A 15,550-nucleotide genomic window follows, 5' to 3' on the forward strand; every position below is an offset into this window, starting at 1 on the left:
AATAATAATAATGCAGACAACACTGCAATATGATAGCATTTAGATTTCTTTCAACAAAAAATAGTAATTATTTTTAAGGTTAAATTCCACTTCTAGTTGAGGCATGTTTTGTCCAAACCTATAGCCGGTATGAAATTAATCCTTATCTTTTTTAAAATGTCGACATATAACTTCCTACCTATTTAATTCACACGAAAATGAGGATAACAGAGATAATTAAGCATGACTATGATTAGACAAGTTTAGGTTTTTTCAAATTATCCAAATATTTTATGTCACAAAATAAAAAGATTTTTTTTCCCAAAAAAATTGACGAAAAGTAAAGAGAAAAGAGAATACAAATAAATAAAAAAAATTAAAAACAAATAGGATGAAAGAAAGATAAAGAATGATAAAAAAAATTGATTTAAAGTTAATAAATTATTTTTATATTTTATTTTAAAAAAAAAATTATTTATTTTAATTCTTATATATTTTATGTTATTTTATAATTTTCGTGTAAGGAAGTCTTTTTCATTTTTCTATTTTTTAAAACCAAACATATCATAAAAGTGATGAGCCTTATGACACATAAAACCCTAGCCCTTCAGCCCTGTTTGGATCGAGTCAAAAGTTCTTTGATTAAGTCCAAAATTCATATGGTAAAAGAGGTTTTGGTTTGCAACAGTTTGGCCATAGCCATCTACTGACTCCATGCTTTTTGGGGTTGAAATTTAAGCAAAGTTCATGGAATTAACGGCCACATAATCAGAAACTGAAGGAAGAAAATTGGAAATTTTCAAGAAGTGGAGACCCACACATCCGTTGCTATCAATGTCCAAAGATTTAAATGGGTACAATAATGGGGCTTTAATGCCATCATCCAACATTTGCAATTAAAACCAACCAAGCTAACCTCAGACAAAACCCACCTGTGAATCACTGGCAGAGGAATATTTAAACAACTAACTAATAAGAGAATGAAATTTGGAGATGATATGAATCTCAGTTTTGAAACTTGATATTGTTTAGATGTGTTATGAACAAGTCATTCCAAGTATCCGTAGTTCCTGGTAGGCACCAGTGCATGCAATCGTCATGCTTCTTTCCACCAGCTGTGGAGGGATGGGCATCTGCTCTAAACTCACTCATCCGGGTTATCTCCAAAATATGGAAATCAGAGCCTTGCAGGGCCTTGTATAGGTGCTGGTTCACAAGGCGTGTCTCCACATTTGTTCCATTGTTCTCCAAAGAGAAGAGTTCTTCAACCTGAAAGACAACACTGGAACTTACAACCTTGGTGGCAGTGATAAAAATACAACCTTCAAACTATGAGTAGCAGAAAGGACATGGTATCACATGGAAAAGCCCATAAGAGGAATGAACATAATAGGGGAGAAATTCCCCTCAAACCAATTCATGTGGTCATTTGTTGATCAGAAAGAGAAAAATTAGATGGGCAAGAATTTAAGCAATTTTTAAGATTATGACTGTCCAGTGTTCTTAGTAGTTCCTTTCTTATGAGTCTATAGGGCTTCCTTGAATCTTATTTAAAATTTAGAAAGTCTTCTTAGCTGGAAATTACTTAATTCAAGAAATTTCTATTCCAGTTCTATTTTCTTTAGGTTTTTGCTTTTTATGAGTATCTGCTTCAAGTTCAATTATAAGTGTTTTCTAGGGTTCCAAACCAGCCCATCAGGAATTAAAGAAACTCTATTTTATATAAATATTGGTTAATTTTGTTTTTATAAGATTCTTTTGCTTGCCTAGAAAGTTTTCAGGAGTATAAACAAGGAGCTATTTACCAAAATGAGATTGGAGCTTGATTAATGGAAATATGAAAGTTCTAGTTTGAGGATTGAGCATTTCAGACATGATTGTCTAGATTCTTCTTATTGCTCTCATTCTTCAGTCCTTTCTTTTAATTGTCCCTTCTAATTTGCTGATCATTATGTGAACTGTCCACACAATCGGCCCTGACGATAAGAATAACCAACTTTTTAAATATGACACCCTAACCCTAGCTTAACCTCACCTTTCTAGCACTAAAATCTTACATTTTCCTTATTGTCAAGAAATTACAAGCAGCATTTTTCCTAAATTGCAGGCCCAATCATTTAACCAGCAAACCAAACAACATTCTTCTACTTCACTGGCCTTTAAAAGCATTAACTTTCCTAAATCTTGGCCAATTGGGTGAATGGAGAGCGTAGAAACCATTATTTTGAGTTCAAGTATTTTATCATGTGTCACCTACCAACATAATGTTCAATAACACTCATCATTACAGAATGATGCTTACTTGTTCTGGCAACAAAGGCTGTAGGTGCTGACAAAAACCACCTTGGTCCCAATCACCTCCTTCAAAATGTCTTGGGGATTGTGTGCGGAAGAACTTGATCCCACCGGTTCGCATTCTTCTCTCCACAAATGAGATCTATCAAAAATGCAAATATAAAACTTAAGCAAATTAACACTCCATAGTGAAGATGTGCAGAGTAACATCTAAAATTTGTTCCCATCGAGACTTGTTATCATTTCATTATTTTACTTCACGTTATATTGGTCATCTGATTTAAAAATTAAAAAACAATTAAAAAGAGAAAAAAAAATGAAAATCCAGACGATGTCACTGGATAAATGGTAGCAAAGAATGTGACACTGTTGGCGTTGACAAATCTCCTCATCCATCTAGGCTCAGGTTTGCACCCCTAAACATGTGACATGTGAACAGTTCTTCTTAGATAATTTTAAACTTCTGTGCCTGATTATTGCACAACTTTTCCTCAAAGATAATTCTTAAATTATTTATCCATAAAAGAAGAAACCCAAACAAGCCTATAAAACAAGTAGCCATATCACAGTGTAACAGACAAAAGGATTTTAAGAACAAAAGTGCATTCAAATGTACAAAACAAGCATTGATGCCTCCCTACTACTTGGGTTGGGGAACACAAATCATGCCTTGCCATTTTAGCCATACTTGTGCAAATGTAAAAACAGTATCTTATGAAAGAGATTTCTCAGAATGGTTAAATGCTAGTTTACAGAATTGTGGTTGCAAAACAATCTCCACATTCTGCAACTACTTGAAAATGAGTATTTGGATCAGGTGTCTTAACATCCACTGGTCAAACAAATTTTACCATGTCTAATGTGAATAGTCGATTTAGAAGGGTTTTCATCTTATATCATAGCCAGAATCTTGAAAAACAAACAGGTAAACGTCATACCATGTGTTTCAAAACCAAATCAAGGCCAACATGGGGAGGTAGAGCAGGAATCAAAGGCAGACCGTTCTCAAAGAAAAGCATGGGTGACTTCACAGGGTCAAACTTTGAAGGAGCCCACCACCTAGAAGCAAAAAGCCAAATAAGGTGTGAGAAAAATCTAGTAGCACCTACGAAATTGTTTCAAACTCAAAACAAATTTAATGTATACAAGAGACTAGTCATTTTCGTCCATAAAAATATTCCTCCATATAAAAAATAAAAAACAAAAGAAATTCCTATCCAAAAGAAGAAAAAAAAAATAGAATTGAACTAACTTATAACTTATAAGATAAATGTGACTATTAGGTGTGAGGAGCTGGGCCCACATACCCCTGAATAAGTGCACTGAGCATTGAAGGAACCATACAAAGGGAATATGCCAAGTTCTTTTAACTGAAAAAAGGAAGGGTCAATGACAAACATTTCTATCCCACCATGCAAGATTCATACTCCCCAGGTGCTTTCAATGATGGTAGCACTAACGTTTCTTAATATGTCTCAATTTACTAAGTATAAAGCCAGATACATACATTTGCCAACTTCATAAAGCAAAATATAATTCACTCTAAAAATCTAGCCTAAGTTGTTAATGTAAACTACAGCATATGGTGTTTCAAGGGGAAAACAACATTACCAGTGTCCTGTGTTAAAGATAAGAATATCATGGAAGCTTGGAGCCTCTGCCCATGTACCATCTGGGATATCGACATCAACTCGAAAACCCTCTTTATATCCAAGAGATTCTAATGTGCCACCATTAGCATCAGCAGACCACCTACATGAGATAGGAGTGAAGCAAGCCTCTGTTACATGCAACTAAAGGATAGCAGGAAAAGTGGGGGGGAAATGTAGCAAGACACCAAATCAACAAATCCAAAACAAATGTTCAAAATTAATCCAACTAGACACCACAAGTAAAATTTTAGAGAATCTCATTTGCATGATATCCTAGAGGGAAAGAGGGAAACAGCATCAGCAGTGATTACATGATCTACAGCATTAACCCAGTCTGATGCAAAAGTTGTTCATAGAACATGCCAGCTGACATCATGCACACATTCATGATGATTCACCAGCATATGATAATCATGAAGCTTAAAGCAAATGACTCATCATGGCAGAGGACTTCACTATAAAGAATAATTTCTAAAATCATCAATGATAACTACTTGACATCCCAATGTCTTCACATTTGAAATGAACCCCAATTATTTTCTACCAGCAGTCAGATCTCCATTAATACAATGTAGAAAATAACATGCCCTCTAGAATAAATCAAGCTTTTCTCCATCCATTGCAAAATTTTCTGATTCTTAATTGTTTGGGGTTGAACCAAATGCAAAGAACTGTAATCACTATAACTTCCAAACTCATAGACCACAGACTTGGGAAATGTTTTTGCCCAGGCTGACCAGAATTCCAGTAAAATGTCTCTGTTTTAAATATTAAGATACAGTTTTTCATAACACTATTTCCATCGGCACAAATAAGGAACCATCATCTCAGGAGCATCAAGGGATCATTTGATTTACGTGAACTCCATGTTTTATAGAGCCCATCAGTGACTAAAATCCACCACTTGATGGGGGTCAAGTGTAAAAAAAATATGAACTAGAAACGTCAAGTTTTAACCATCAGATTTAAATTCCTAATAGAAACAGGTTGTAAAGTTTTCCACCAAGTTTAATTAAAATCACATCTAAAAAATTATTATATCAAGCTCATTTTAGACTTTTAACGTACTTCTTTATAACTAAGGATATCCCCCCCACAAGGGTTTGACGCATAGGGGAAATCCTAGCATATCATGTAATTATTTTAGTGCAATTGATCTACTAACTATATAGTGCATCCTGGTGTTTTTTGCTCTTTAGAGCATGTTTTAAGAGAAACCAAGAACCCATGCATTCTGAATTATACAGTGACTCGTTATACATAATTATCTCTTAAACAAACTTCAACCAATGACTCACCTTCATTACATTTAGGAAATCATGTTTTCAACTGTTACTTCATCCACCATCAAAGATCACCAATTGATGGGTCTCATTCAATATATCAATTGTACAACAGTACAAGTTCTAAATATCTTATTTAAATTTTTATTCAAAACCATATAAAAGGTTTTCCACTGTCACAAATTTAGTTGAATTTGATTAAAATTATATCAAAAATCAAGCCAATTTTTGTGCTTTTTTTTTATTATTATTATTTGAATCACTATAGGTATCCCCCCCAGCACTATCCCATTAGGGTTTGGGCAACAGGACTAACCCTTGTAGATCACATCATGTTTTTTGTCCACTTAATCTACTAATTATACAGCAGGTCCTGATTTATTCCAAAGTGGCATGTTTTAGAGGAACACAAACCTGTGCATTTAAAACCATATCTAAGTCAATGTACTTTGAAACTTAATACACAACCAATCATGCACCAAAAAAAAGGATTCATCTGGTAAGTGAGATGAGCTATCTTACCTAGATGGGCACCCTTCCAATACCACAATATTTATACTTCATGATAGACTAAGGGTTGAATGAATCGGATTCTTATGGCATTCCAAGTTCTTCAAATCTCAGATAGTTAGCCTCTTTCTACAACATTCTAGCATGACTTAATTTTAAAAATAACAGTACTGCACAATTCAAAATTCTCTATATCGAGTAGAAAATGCTCTCAGGAGGATTTTATTTGGACCTACCCACCCTACAAGACTAAAACATTGGAGATTTCCCTTTTAATCCATCATTGATAATTCAACCACCTGTCCACTAAATATATGAGACTAGTAAATTAAGTTTCTAGTTCTTTGTGAAAGGGAAATGATTACTCAACACATTAAACACCAGGAATGCACATAGCACCGATACTGGAAATATATCACTTGCTAATCATATATTGAGGACTTCTGATATAAATCACGGGCACGCAACTGTTATATTGTTTTGACATATTTTCAATGGAAATACAGGGGTATTGATATTATCACGCTAATCTATTGATTATTCTTGATATTTTATCCCTTTAAGTACTTATTAAGAGAAAAAGAAAATAACTTTAAAGTTACTCTTGACTAAGACAGGTTAGCAACAAGAAAAGAGAAAGAGAAAGAAAAAGTGATTTAACATGTGTGTATGAGAGCGAGAGAGAGAGAGAGAGAGAGAGAGAGAGAGAGAGAGGGGTCAATCAAAGCCCACCCTTTTAGGATATAGGTTTGAACAAAGCAAAACAATCAAAATAATGTTCAGCGGTTGCTTCATTGAGAAGCATGGTCAAATAGAAATAGGCCAATTAAATAGTAAACATGGAGCATCATGTTTTCCGTTTTCTAAGTGCTATCGTGAAAGGAATCCACCAAGACAGAAATGGGAACTTTACTAATGATCCAGAGAGAAGCACATAAAATCAGGACTTTTTTTTTTTTATAGGTAAGTAGAGCTTGTATTAGAAGCGCCTAGAAATGGTGAAAACAGTACACACAAAGTATACAATCAGAATGCCAAAAGAGCTAGGCAAAGAAGACAAAAAACCTTTCCCCTAGCTAGACATATAGCCATTCTATAAAGTCAATCATAGACAAAGTATGATCCTCTATAAACACCCTAGCCCAATTTACAAGAGTATACAAAAAGGAATGTTTTAAAGCTTGGTTCAACCGTTCGATGTCACTGAATGCTCTTTCATTTCTTTCATTCCATAAGGTCCACATTTAGCATAAAGGGGCAGCCCTCCAAGCCTTCTCCCTCCTCTTACCCACAAAGGCACCATGGCAAGCAAATTCCTTTTAATTGAAGAATGAAAAACCCACTGCACACCAAAAAGGGAGAAAATCAAACTCCAAAGCATTGTAGCCTTTTTACAAAACAAGATTAAATGATCACTAGTTTTCTCTTTCTCTTTACACAAGTAGCACGTATTCGGCATATTCCATCCCCTCTTTTTTGAGCTAGTCGATGGTCGAAATTCTCTTCCAAGACGCTTCCCAAGCAAAAAAAACCCACCCTCATAAGAGCCCAAGACCTCCAAATAAGACCCCAAGGAAAAGGGTCACTATAGGCCCTCATGAGGGAGCGGTAGAGGGATCTAATAGAGAAAATGCCATCCCTACTTTCTTTCCAACTCAAAGCATCCTCCACTTCTCTTCTCACTACCAAAGGATGCAATTTTCAGAACAAGCTCTCCACCTCTTCCAATTCCCAATCATTAAAATGCCTTGAGAAGTGAGGATTCCAACAACCCAACTCCCCACTCCCCTCCCAAGCATTTGACACCCACTCATCTTTGTTTACCGCCAACCAGTATAGGTTAGGGAATGCTTCTTTCAATGTTTGGTCTTTACACCACAAGTCCTTCCAAAACTTGACCTTTCTCCCATTCCCAACAATAAAGCGAGATCTGCAACGAATACCCTCCCATTCTTTTCTAATAGCTTTCCACAACCCCATACCATAGCCTCCCCTTGCTACTCTCGAACACCACCCTCCTTCATCTAACCCAAACTTGTTGATGATGACGTAAAATCAAGACTTTCTATCATTATTACTAATCATCGCACGTTACTTCGATGCTATGATCTCCCACATTATTTGGGAGGGACAAGTTCCTGTGTAAGGGACAACCACTCTAAAATGAGTAGTCACATTTTAAAGACATGAGGGTTAAGGGAACCAAAATGGATAATATCTACATAGGAAAGAATGTTGTGATAGATGAACTTCCTATGGATGAATCCTCATGTTTCCTGATAAATTCTCCAATAAACCACAGTCAAGTGCCCCTATTTTTATACCCCTTCTCCCCATCCCTCCTCCCCCCACTCCCTCACCTCCAGTTTTCATTTCCCCCAGACAGCATTTATTTTGGTAACTTCAACAATCCTATGCTTAGATGGATCATACAAGGACCACAACCACCACACACACATTTTCACCTATCCAAATTCTTAGTTAGTTCTATAGCACAGACATATGCAGCTATCCAATTCTTAGTCGCAATCTCATTCTTGAACAAAAAGTTTATGAACAATTTTCAGTTTACTAAATGAACATTACATATTTGGTCTGTGTTAACATCATTTGAAATGAATCCCATAAAAGTAGAACTGCTTCAAAAAGAAGATCGAACATACAAATAATCCATTTTTCCCCACAACCAGAAAAGTAAGCAAAAAGAAAAACAAGAGAAAAATAAGTATTTAGCAATAACATTACACAACCTTAGTAAAACAATTAGTTACTCTAAGCACTACAGTTAGCACAGCTTACCTACCATAGCGCGCCAAAAGATTTGTTCGATGATATGCAATAGTAAAGTTATACTGAAGAAATGTAAACCCCCGATCAGCACCAGCAGGACGCCACTTTTTCACTTCACTTGACGCTCGCTTCAGAGTGCAGAACAGAGAAACAAACATATTCCTATTCAAGGAATCACCAACAAAGCCTGCACTGTTGAAAATTCATAATGTCCATAAAAAGCATGACACATCCAAGTAAATATAATTAAAAATAAACCAAATTAAATTAATAAAAATCCAGAAACACATAAACTGTAAGATCGACAAGAGTGATGGAGAGTTCCCACAGCAGGAGCTTCAGGCACAATATCCATAATTGGAATATGAAAGCCTTGGTGCAGAAAATGGACAAGATGAAGGCCAAAAAGAAAGTGAATCGAGGTGGTGAAAAAAGACTCAATTGCCAAGAACTAGAAGGAAGTAGTTTGCTGATTTGAATTTAGTAATATAGTGCAACCTCATTTCTAATTTGAAACCCTTCTGCAACGTATTTTATGTCTTAGGTTGTTAGAACTCATAAAAATGACATTCCTAAATTTTGTCTGAACCTAATAAATGCAAATCATCGGAAGACAAAACCCTTTTGCCAATCAGCTCCAATTTACCCCATATTTCATTGGCAGGTTCAACAAAGGTTTCACATTACATGATTATTTCAAAACTGTGGTGTTTATGCTGAATTGCACATGACCCTAGCTTGTAACCAAATATTTCACAAACAAGAAGTATTCAATTTCTCAATTTCCTCCACATGTTCCGTTGACAAGAAACTACAGGGAACTAAAAGAAACAATAATTTAAAGTCTAATAACCTTCACCCTGCAACCCCACAGAAAGGAGAAATGCCTGTCAACCCAGCTCAATAGAAAACAACTGTCTACCTTACTTTAAGTGAGTCACTTGACCAAAACAATGCAAAGCACAAACATTCAAAATTACAGGTGCTCTGGCATTTTTTAAGACCAAAGCAATTAACATATTCATTTTTATTGTTTTCTAGCAATGCATGTTAACATATGGAAAAGAAAGAGGAAAAAAAAACATTTAATGTTTTCAAAAACAGTTCTTGAAATCGTATCACCAATTTTTCCGTTCTCTTTTGAAAAAAATTCCCATTTATGCTAGCAAACTGACCTATAATTTCCTTCTTATTTTCCAGGCAATCAAAAGAGAGGCAATTTGCTTTTCAAGTGAGAGAGAGTACCAACGTTGGTGTTCCTGAACCGCTCCAAAAACCGAACCGGATCAAACCGAGGAAGATCACAGCCTTTGGGCTTCCAATGCCACTTGATAATATCCAAACCATTGGATTTATTACTGGCAATGCAATTCCATCCCTTGAAAATCTCCTTACATGTGTGATCATAAGGCGCAGATCTCACACTGGGATCATAGATCCACATCCCATCCGAATAATCGCACGGCTCAACCAAGATCGGAGTTCCAGAGGAATCGCTACGTTTGAATTGGAGGTTTTGGTGGTTATGAGGAGAAACAGAGGATTTGAAGAGAGAGTAGACGAGGAAGAGAGAGGCGAGGCAGAGGAGAGAGATGAAGAGCAGAGACGTGGAGCAGGAGGAGGAGTGAGAAGCGCTCTTCTTCGCATGATGGAGGGAGTGACCTCTGATGGGCATGGCGGATGCTGCAGCTAGAACCAGCGCATGTTAGCCCACACAATCCTTGACGCTCTCATCTGTTTGGTTAGTGGGAAAAAATAGTCCATCGCAAGTCTCTAATCTCAATCGCCAATATTAATATTTATAAACAATAAAACAAGGAAAATGATTGAAAAGATAAAACAAGAATTCTAAGATGATTCTGCTTCAAATTTTTATTATTTAATATTAAGATAAGTTTAAAATAAAAAATAAAAAAATTCATAATGGATTTTTATTTAATGCTGTTTAGTGATTTTGATTAATGATAATTAAGATTAATTAAAAATTATTTATTTAATAAAAATTCAAAGGAAAAAATATTTTATTCCATATTTACATCTTTTATTATTTGATGCTAAAATTATTTAGTAATTTTATTTAATAATAATTTTTAATAAAAAATTAAATAAAATTATTTTTATTCATAAGAATATTAACATTATTTACTAAATTTAATTAGTTATATTTTGAAAATAATTAAGAGTAGGATATTTTATAAAATATTTAATTAGACATCAATAAATAATAAATGCTTATTTATTAAATATAAAAAACTTAATTAAATATAATTATATTAGTTATGATTAATTAATTTAATAAAAAATAAATATTTTTTATGTAATATCTAGATTTGTTGTAACATTTATAGTAAAAAAATAAAATAAAGTAAAATGCTAAATGATACTGCCACGTCAATGACCATTTCTACCACCTTTCTATGCCACATGGCAAAGGGTAATACTAACAATTTTTTTTATTTAATATATGAGAACCACCTTTTATTTCATTTGATCTTGCTAGTAAGTACCATGCTGTTATTGAAGAGCAAAATAAATAACATATATTTTACGTTCATATAAAAATAAAATTCCGGTTATTTAATTAGAAGGGTTTTTGAAAACCCCAATTTTGAAATTTAACCACCCATCTTTTTTTGACCTCATTTGGACGAAAAGAAAAATAATCTTTTTAAAAATCTACATGTAAATACATGAAATAATAAAGGATATTTATGTCAAAAATGAGTTATATTTAAAAAAAAAAATTGAGAACGATTTCATGATTATTTCATTCCTTTTAACCAAATATTTTATAAAATATTAAAATATGATGATAAAAATTAGATTATAATCATTTTTTATATCAGCTTTGATTTATAAATATGCTTTTCCACCACCTCATTTTTAAATCATCCCAATCCAAAACCAAAACCATACCCAATTCTACAAAGAGAGATTGGTCTTAGATTGGAATCTTGTCACCAATAATACATTGAATTTATTCGATATTGATTGTTATGAGACTATCAACACATGTAGGTTTGAGCCCCCGTAAAGAATCCTAAAGATTTGACCATTGAAGGTTCCTCAATTATCATAAAGAAAGAAGGGAGAATTGTGTTTTGGGCCCAAAAATTGATAAAAGATCCTCATAAGTTTCATATTTAAACCCAACACCTAAAGAAAGTCTACAAATTGAAAAGAAGGATATGAAACATTTAATTTTCCGAAAATGCCCTTTATTGTCAACAAGAAAAAGAAAACAACTAACTTCTCACTCTCTTTCATTCTTTTTTTCCTTCTCTCTTTCATCATTCACCTTATCTTTTTCTCTCACATATTAATCGGTGGGACATGTAAATTAATTCTTTTCTAGAAAGGTGTTACTATTTTCATCAATTATTTTTCTCCCAAAAACCATGCCTAATAAATTAAATATTGGTAATCAATGGTTGAAAAGGATTATTACTATATTTTTAAAGTAAAATTTTTTTAAATACCTCATAAAATATTTTTTTTTAACTTACAAAATATATAATAAATAATTTTTAAACACCTTAAAAAATATTATTATTCTTTTTTATCCAATATATATATAAATATCTTTAAGGTTGTAGACAATTATTTGAATATTTTCCCTATTTTTTTGGACAATACATTGATATTATTTTAATATATTATTTTGTAACATGATCATCTTTTAACTAATAGTGATAATTAATTTTTAATTGAATAATGTATTATAACTTAATAATTTGAAAAATATTCAAATGCCTTTTTAAATCTAAAATAGATATGGACTTGACATGATTTAAATTATTAAAGCATGATGTCATTAAGTCAAGCAAATGTATCATATTAAGAGATGTGTATGTAAATTATATCATAGTTTTCTCTTTTTTAATTTTTTTCCTCGTACATGATATCTTTTGTATAAAGTTTTGTAGATGAAAAATAATAAAATCTTTTGTTATGTAAAGAGGTATAACAACACATTAAAATTGAAAAGAGAATATAATGGAATACAAATTAGATGAAAATCACTTTAAATAAGGATATAATAGAAAACATATAAATGTAAGAAAAAACAAGTTTAGATGAAATTTAAAATAAAAAATCAAAGAAAATAAATTAAAAGTAATAATATAAAAATCGTAGAATCTTTAAAACTATAATTACAACAAAAAAATTATTTTAAATTAACTTGATAATTTAAATTAATGATTTTTTATAAAAAAAAATTACAAATGTTACAAAGATAATTTTTTATCCTTTTTAATTCTATTTAAATATGATTTTTTTAATATCTGCTAACATTATGTTTATAAAGGTAAAATAGTAAAAATATATATTTCATTCGGTTTACTTGTAATAAACATTTTAAATGTGATTAATTTTAATTTTATTTCCTATGTTTTAATTTTGGTAGAGAAGATCTAAATGACATAGTTTGGTAGAAAAATATTCATAATTTTTCCTCAACAGTTATTATATGTTGTTTATATTGTCTTAAGTTATTTGAAACAATGACATTAATGTGTTATCCATTTATATTAATTTGATTTCACAAAAAAAAAAAAAAGGCAATACCTAAATATTATGGTTAATTTTCCTTTATATAGGATGTAAATGTTGTAAGAAAAAATATTGTTAAAACTAGTTAAATGAAATATGCAATTACAAATTTTGGATGATGAAATTTAAAATTTCAAATTAAAACAATTTTTAGGTGAAAGAATGTGTGGGGGAAAAATGTTCAATCCTTAGGTGACAAGAAAAAAAAAAGTTCAGAATTGATTAAAATCTTGTATAAAATATAACCTTGTACACCCTTGTATAATTAGTACATTTACCCCATACAGTTAGTACATTGCCTTACATAGTGAGTGGAATACTCTTTTAGAGTTAGTGTAACACCCTTATATAATAGTGCAAATTTCATAAACAATTTATGGGTAACAAAAAAAATAAAGAAATGATTCAAAATCGACTAAAATCTTTCACAAATGGTAACCTTGTACACCATTATACACTTAGTATATTTCTCTTGTACACTTAGTACATTTCCCTTGTACAATTAGTGTAACATCATTATACAATGGTGCAATATATCCCTCTTAAGTTGTGTGTACACGTAGATATATTAATCTTATTTCTAATGGTTTGGCTAACAAAATGGTGGATGAATTATGATTAAATTTTTTTTCCCCAAACATTATTACTAAGAAAAGTATCGAAATTTTCATGTGAAAGTTAAATAAATTGCATGACGTAGGTATGCAATCTATGGGTGACAAGGAAAATGAAAAAGTGATTCAAAATCGATTAAATTTTTTTATAGATGGTAATCTTGTACACCTTTGTACATTTAGTACATTTTCCTTGTACACTTAGTACATTTCCCTTGTACAATTAGTGTAATATCATTGTATAATATATCTATCCTAAGTAATATGTCCATGTAGGTGTGTTAACCATATTTCTAATGGTTTATCTAATAAAAGGATGGATGAATTAGGGTTAGTTTTTTTGGTTAGTTTTTTTTTTTCCAAACATCATTATTGGGGAAAGTATCGGAATTTCCATATGGGAGTTAAATAAAGTGCATGACATGAATATGCAATTTGTGGGTGATAAGGAAAATAAATGAGTGGTTCAAAATAGATTGAAATCTTTTATAAATGGTAATCTTATACACTGCTTGTACACTTAGTACATTTCCCTTATACAGTTAGTAAATACTCTTGTATAGTGTCACAAATTTCATATTCCCGTAGTGCATATATGCCTATATTTGTATTAAACATGATTCTAGTAGTTTGATTAAAAAAATGATGAAAAACTTCAATCCAATTTTTTTATGAACATATTACATTTTTGTGAAAAAAATATACAATTGACCAATTCCTTTATTTAATTGTGAACATATTATATTTTAAAAATAAAAAAGAATAATTAATAAATGAAATTTAATTCTTTTTATTATCTTAGTACTAAACAAGGTCTTCAATTTTCATTTTTAAAAATATTTTTCATTTTTTTAATTAAATGTATTTTCAAAAAAAGACAATATAGAAAATAAAAATAATTTTTAAAAATGAAAACATAATAAAAACTAGAAAAAATATTTTAAAACCAAACTCAAACATAATCTATATAATTTTTAACTACTTGTTTTTATTTAAAATGAGTAAACATATCATTTAACCCTTTTGTATGAGAAAAAAATCAATCTCTACTATACTATGTATTGATATAATCAATTTCTAAATACGAAAACATTTTAGTTGGATATTTAAAATAAAAACTCTTCATCTATCCTCTTTCTCTCTTTTTCTTTTTTCTCATTTCAATAAATTTTCAATTAATTCAAATCATTAAAAAAATTCCTTAATAAACAAATTTGGAACATTCATATAACTTATTACAAAAATCTATATTCAAAAAATTATTAAATTAGGGAAAGAAAAAGATTAAAAAAAAAAAACCTTTAAACTTTTTATTTTATAATAATAAAAAAATAAACTTTAAAATACTTTTTAGTATAAAAGAAAAAAAATAGTAAATATATTTATTTTAAATAGTGTTTTAATCATTAAATTATTTACTTGTAAAATGTAAAAAATAATTTTCATTCATTTAAATTAATATTTTTTCAAAAGTATATTCCAAAATAATTTTTGAATCATTAATATAATTTTTATTTATTTATAATTTAAAAATAGAAAATAATGTTGATTTTTCAATTATTTTTAAAGGAGTTTAAAAAATAAAAAAAATGATTAAATAAAGGAGAATTTTATGGATGGAACATGTAAAGAGTGATGATATAAAGACAAAATGACGGGTGTAAGTAAAAAAAAGTATTTTTGTCTATTCCAACCTGATATCCTTACAATCAATTATAGGTGTTTGGAGGATTTTTTATTAATTTTTGGGCCTAGCTGGGCCCAAAACACAATTCTCCCAAAGAAAGAAAAGAGAGAGAGAGAGAGAGAGAGAGCCAACAAAAGGAAATGAGTGCAAAACCAAACAAGAAAATTTTTGGATCCATGCTAAAAA

The 15,550-nt window shown here is 31.2% G+C and overlaps 1 protein-coding gene across 2 annotated transcripts; it reads right to left on the bottom strand.

The window, feature by feature from the left end:
- Positions 1-755: 755 nt before the first annotated feature.
- Positions 756-10,318, bottom strand: LOC100256594 (protein trichome birefringence-like 13). Of its 2 annotated transcripts, none has more exons than XM_059735964.1 (6): positions 9,755-10,318; positions 8,519-8,696; positions 3,886-4,026; positions 3,213-3,333; positions 2,282-2,416; positions 756-1,248 (listed from the first exon to the last, which is right to left on the bottom strand). In XM_059735964.1, exons 1-6 carry the CDS (start codon positions 10,182-10,184, stop codon positions 985-987), a joined length of 1,269 nt encoding a protein of 422 aa, XP_059591947.1. In that variant the 5' UTR covers positions 10,185-10,318; the 3' UTR covers positions 756-984. The 2 variants fall into 2 exon arrangements, with proteins under 2 accessions (XP_059591947.1, XP_059591948.1); XM_059735965.1 differs by having other exon boundaries at positions 8,519-8,701; positions 9,759-10,294.
- Between the last annotated feature and the right edge of the window lie 5,232 nt (positions 10,319-15,550).

The sequence above is a fragment of the Vitis vinifera genome, chromosome 3, assembly GCF_030704535.1.
Source record: "Vitis vinifera cultivar Pinot Noir 40024 chromosome 3, ASM3070453v1".
Classification (NCBI taxonomy): domain Eukaryota; kingdom Viridiplantae; phylum Streptophyta; class Magnoliopsida; order Vitales; family Vitaceae; genus Vitis; species Vitis vinifera.